Raw genomic sequence first — 5,961 nt, forward strand, 5'->3', positions numbered from 1 at the left:
AAGGCAATTGAGCCAAGAAAATTGGCCTAGCCCGAATTAGATTCAAAAATAACCTTTTCCCCTTTTCCTTTGTTTGTTTCTTTTCTTTTTAATTAAAATCCTAACTTAAAGTTAATTTTCAAAATTAAACCTAATTTACTAATTAATCAACTTAACACTAATGAAAGAAAATTACCAAATTAAAACTACAACTAAAAATGTAAAAAATGACCAATGTATTTTCTTTTTGATTTTTAATTATTAATTAACGTAATTAAATCATAAATGCAAATAAAAACCTAAAATTCTAAGCAATGAAGATTTGGACATTTTTTGTGATATTTTCCATGATTTTTGGAATATTAAATATGCCCAAAATGCGACTAATGCAAACAAACAATTTAAAAAGGAATTCCTAAAACTCTATAAAATCAAAACAATTAGAGAAAAATTTATTTTTTGTGGATTGTGGGGAATATTTTAATGGGCAAAAATTACGTGCTCACGGCATCTAATCTAATTTAAGGTCTTAAAGATAATTATTTGATGTTCTAGGTAACTGGAGCAAGAGCAACTATTGATTGTTGAAATCTTTAAGTAGTCGCTAGCATATCAACATTAACAAAAAAATTCAAGCATTTAAACCTGTATTCCTCACAACTCTCTCACATGCAAAGAAAACTTCAGTATTATCAGTATAATGCATTTTTTTTTAAATCAGTATAATGCGTTAGTTGCCTTCAACGCTATAATATGATCAAAATTCACATAATTAGTCTTGAATACTTGGTAGTTTGTCCAAAAAGTATCCACCTTTGGTAAAAAATATTTAAGACAATATATGTATGTAATATGAAAGGTAGTGCCAGATCCTTTCTTGTGATGACCCAAAAGGTCATCACTTATTTTAGAAACCAATTCAGTGTTCCGAGGCCTAAAAACCTCGTTTTTACCTCACCTCGATTTGCGTGTGCAGTCCGGGCGCGTAGTGGGAAATGATGAATTTTGCCTTTAAAATGAATTTAAGTTGACTTCGGTCAAGATTTTGAGCAACCGGACCCGGATCCGTGTTCCGACGATCCCGGGAGGTCCATAAGAAAATATGGGACTTGGGCATATGCCCAGAATCGGATTCCGAGGTCCCAAGCCCGAGAAATGAATTTTTTAAAGAAAATTGTTTTCTGAAAAATATATGAGTTTTTGAAAATGAAATGTATTTGAAATTTAATGGTATCGGGCCCGTATTTTGGTTCAGGAGCCCGGTACAGGTGTTATATGTGATTTAAGTCGAGTCTGTGAAGTTTGGTAAGAAACGGACTTGAAATGACGTGAATCGGACCTTATTTGAGAAAATTAGAAAATTTGATGTTCTTAAGTGATTTCATGATTTTGATGCTAAATGCATAGTTATAGATGTTATTTTGGTGATTTGAATGCACGAGCGAGTCTGTGTGATATTTTTGGGTTAGTGTGCACGTTTGGTTTGGAGCCCCGAGGGCTCGGGTGAGTTTTTGATAGGCCACGGAGTGAAATTTACACATAGGAATTTGTTGGTACGTTGCAGGCCTGCAGGCTTCGCATTTGCGAAGCCTGGCTCGCAAATACGAGAAGCCCATCGCAAATGTGAACAAAGGCCTGGGCAGGCCTGATCGCAATGCGATCGTTTGGGTCGCAAATGCGGAAGGCCCCAGTCGCAAATACGACGCCTCCCTCGCAAATGCGAACCCCTCAGGAAAAAGGGGGTGGTCGCAAATGCGAAGGTCTCAGAATTCTGAAGGGTTCGCAATTGCGAACCCTGGTCGCAATTGCGACATCAGAGACCTGTAAATTCATAACTTAGACGCATTTCAACTATTTTTTCACACTCTTTCAAAATTAAAACACTCTAGGGCGATTTTCAAAGGCAATTTCTTCTCCAAATCGATTGTAAGTTATTTCTAACTCGCTTCCTTCAATCTTTAACATCTTTTCACATGATTTCAACTCAAAATCAAAGGTTTTCATGGGAGAAATTGGGTGTTTTGGGTAGAACCTAGGTTTTTCAAATTTTGGGGATTTGGACCTCGATTTGAGGTCCGATTTCAAAACAAATTGTATATTTGAGTTCGTGGGTAAATGGATAGTCGGGTTTTGGTTCGAACCTCGGGTTTTGACCATGTGGGCCCGGGGTCGATTTTTGACTTTTTGGGAAAAACTTTAGAAAACTTATTTTCATGCATTAGAATTGATTCATTTAGCATTTATTGATATAATTAACTAACTTGTGGCTAGATACGAGCGAATTGGTGGTGAAATCAAGAGGTAAAGCGATAGTTGAGGCTTGAACTGTGTTCGAGGCATCGAGGTAAGTGTTTGGTCTAACCTTAGCTTGAGGGATTAGGAGTTGTGTCCTATTTGCTATGTGATATTTGTTGAGTACGACGTATAAGCATGGTGACGAGTATCTATACGTTGGTGTCAAGCATGCTCGTGAGTCTTGTATTATTATTAAAATGACTCCGTTTGTATTGTTCATGCCTTTATGTGATGCTTTCTATTGTTGGACAAAGTTTGTGGAAATAATGGTGATATTTGAACATTGAGGAGCGTTGGCTCAAGTAGTGAGGTGAATTGTGGAAGAATAATTGGTAATTGAACCTTAGAGCATTGGCTCAAATTGTGAATCAAGTTGTGAAGTAAATGTGAAAAGGAGAAGAGGATTATGGTATTGTTCCCTTGCTGGGACGTTGTTGCTTTTGAATATTGTTCATTTGCCGGGATGTTGTTGTCTTGATATTATTCCCTTGCCGGGATTTTATTATGATTCATTTATTCCTTGCCCTTATTGTTTGTGTTTGTTGTTTGGATGAGGAAGAGTGTAAAGCACGAAGGGTGATGCCGTGCATTGTTTTGGTGAGAGAGTGTTAAAGCACGAAGGGTGATGTCGTGTATGATTTTTATGAGGAAGAGTGTAAAGCACGAAGGGTGATGTCGTGCCGCACGATGAACCATTCCGTGCCGATTATATTGATTTTATGGTGAGGATGAGAGTAAAAGCACGAAGGGTGATGCCGTGCAGTTTATATTGATTTTTATGGTGAGGATGAGAGTAAAAGCACGAAGGGTGATGCCGTGCACTTGTTTGATTTCTAATTCTTGTTGATAGTTGAATTTTGGTGTCCCCTATATTTACCTGTTGTCTTCCTGTTGCCACCTGATATTTCCCTGCAACATGTTTCCCCCTCCCATCCTTGACTGTATAATTCTGCTTTTATTTTTTCGCTGTACATTATTTATCTGCACAGGTTTATTTGGTAGTATGGTCCTAGCCTCGTCACTACTTCGCCGAGGTTAGGCTAGGCACTTACCAGCACATGGGGTCGATTGTGCTGATACTACATTCTGCACTCTTTTGTGCAGATCCCAGTGCTGAAGATTTCGGACCGCAGTGAGATTTCTGCTCCTTGTTCATCAGGCGACCCGAGGTAGTCCTGCAGGCGTCCGCAGGCCTTGGCGTCTCCCTCTATCTATTATTCCTGTTTCTTTTATGTAATCCCAGAGACAGTATTTTGTTATTTCTTTCAGACCTTTATTTGTAGTACTCTTAGACAGTCTGTGAAGTTGTGACACCAGTCTTGCGTATATTGTTATAGATTGATATTGGTAGCACTATTACAACTTGAAATTTAGTCTTCCGCCTATTAAATTATGTTGTTCATTAACTGTTGGTTCTTAATTGTTAACGGATTTAAAATGGAATCAAGGTAATTAAATTCAGTTGTTTGGCTTGCCTAGCTTTCACTAGTAGGCGCCATCACGACTCCCGAGGATGGGAAATTCGGATCGTGAACAAACACGTCAATTCATTTGATCCATTTTCCAAAAGAAAATGTTAATTTCACTAAGTATGAAACACACAGGGTAATATTTTCTTTTATTACGATGGTGTTAAAAGAAACTTGTGCACACCTCAATCAGTTGCTTGCTTTTGGCATGATTTAAATTGTGGTTATTGAGATTGTTAGTCCAGCTATTTCACCGGCAAGTCATAGCCTTGGGGCAAATAAAAAACTTATTCTTCTTCTCTTAATAATTGTTTCTCTTCTAAACTAAATATTTTAGAGCCATTGAGTGGCTCGTTATTCTTATTTCTTATTCTGAATATAGGAAGAATCTTGGACCAAAATTCAGGCCACTTGTAAGGGGCCCCAGAGCTGCTGTGTGCGAGGATAGTACTATTATTTTTATTGGGAAAAATTGCAAAAATTGATGTTAATTTTAGTTGTTAGCCAAAAGCCACGTCATCTGTACGTTATGAACCACCAGTTATCACTGGCCCTGCATTTCTATTCTGAAGTCTAAAATAACAAATTTCTTGGGCCTTTCCCTCCTTATATATATTATTATTATAAAGCTGCAGGTTGAAAGAGGCACTAGTAATTAAACTTCACTTGATAAAATCAAGAAGCAGAAATGGGACTGAGAGCTATTCCCTTTACAACTTGTCAAAATGGTTATTTGGGTGGTTCAGAATATTTCCCTAGATGCACTAGTACTATTCTTCCTAGCTCAAAACTTGTAATAGCAGTTTCAGCAAAGGCAAAGAAAGAGGATACAGAAGAACCCAAGGAAAAAAAGAAGCAATCTTTGTTCTCAAGTGTAACAGAAGCTCTGGATTTTTCTCAGGTTAGATCAGCTAAAGACGCTGAGCTCATCGATGAAGCTAGAGAAGCAACTCAATCTGGCGAGAGGATGTCCAGAGAACAGGTATTTTAATTTTCTTGCCTTGCCAAGTCATTAATATGACTTTAACTTTCATATACCGCTCAAGTTATTGGTACGTAGCCTAAAAATTCTTAGACTAATAACAGTAGGACTACTTTTTATTAGCATTAATCAAGTCGTATTACTTGTTTATATATTATGACCTATTATTAATGTTCCTTTTTATAGTATGGAGCTCTGAGAAGGAAGATTGGTGGCACATACAAAGATTTCTTCAAGTCCTACGTTGAAGGTAATTAATTATAGCTAATCATTTATATTACACAGAATGTAATTAATGTGTGGCTTAATTAGCATGTAATTGACCGTTTCTCTTCGTTGAAACAGTAAAAGGGGAATATGTGGAGGAGGGATGGGTAGACAAGACGTGCAAAGTATGCAAGAAGGATACGAGAGGAGAAGCAAGACAAGTGGACAATTTTGGAAGATATGCACACGTGGCTTGCCTTGAGAAATCCAAATCTGGAAATTTTTTCACCAACCTCTTCTCAAGATGAATTCTATCGAGGGCCACGTAGTAATATATAATTAATTCATACTACTATTTTATTTTTATTGTTTGTATCTTTGTGTTCGTGGATACCTTTTATAAACTCGTAAAAGCACAAGAACTTTTTATTTTTTGGTCGAAATTTCCAATGTCATTATTACAGCATTCTCTTTGGCCATTTTGTACTTCTTTCTCTTCGGATGTTGAAGAAAATGAAACTAGAAAGCAAATCAGGAGTAGTCATCCTGATGAGTGTCAATGGTCTAAGCCTCTGTTGTAACTGACCCGACCGGTCGTTTCGAGCTCTAGCGGGTCGTTCAGCGGTTTGAAGCCCTGAGCTTCACTTCAGGTATTATGACTTGTACGCGTGGTCGGGATTGAATTCCTAGAAGTTCGGAGTTGATTTGGAGAGAGAATTCTCATTTCGGAAGCTTTAAGTTGAAAGAATTGATTAAGATTGGATTTTTGAGTAAACGACCTCGGAATCGGGATTCGAATGTTCCAGCAGGTTCGTATGATGATTTCGGACTTGGCCGTATGTCCGGACTGGGTTTTGGAAGACCCGGGAACGTTTCGGCGCCTATTGTGGAAGTTAGCATTTTTGGAAGAATTTCATAAGTTTGAGTTGAAGTGCATTTCAGTGTTATCGAAGTCCGTTTGGGATTCCGAGTCTGGGAATAACTCCACGTGGTGATTCTGGTATTGGGAGCGCGATCGGAAGTGAATTC

General features: G+C 37.8%; 1 protein-coding gene across 1 annotated transcript; it reads left to right on the top strand.

Annotated features, from left to right (window-relative positions):
- Positions 4,356–5,398, top strand: LOC109235791. Its single transcript, XM_019402045.1, has 3 exons — positions 4,356–4,725; positions 4,912–4,975; positions 5,071–5,398. Exons 1-3 carry the CDS (start codon positions 4,432–4,434, stop codon positions 5,238–5,240), a joined length of 528 nt encoding a protein of 175 aa, XP_019257590.1. The 5' UTR covers positions 4,356–4,431; the 3' UTR covers positions 5,241–5,398.

Source organism: Nicotiana attenuata, chromosome 12, assembly GCF_001879085.1.
Source record: "Nicotiana attenuata strain UT chromosome 12, NIATTr2, whole genome shotgun sequence".
Taxonomy (NCBI): domain Eukaryota; kingdom Viridiplantae; phylum Streptophyta; class Magnoliopsida; order Solanales; family Solanaceae; genus Nicotiana; species Nicotiana attenuata.

Excerpts from the sequence above, each read along its gene's own strand:
- LOC109235791 (XM_019402045.1), top strand. The coding sequence starts at position 4,432 with ATGGGACTGAGAGCTATTCCCTTTACAACTTGTCAAAATGGTTATTTG. Across the intron at positions 4,726-4,911 it reads AGAGGATGTCCAGAGAACAG|TATGGAGCTCTGAGAAGGAA; the intron begins GTATTTTAATTT and ends TCCTTTTTATAG. Across the intron at positions 4,976-5,070 it reads CTTCAAGTCCTACGTTGAAG|TAAAAGGGGAATATGTGGAG; the intron begins GTAATTAATTAT and ends TCGTTGAAACAG.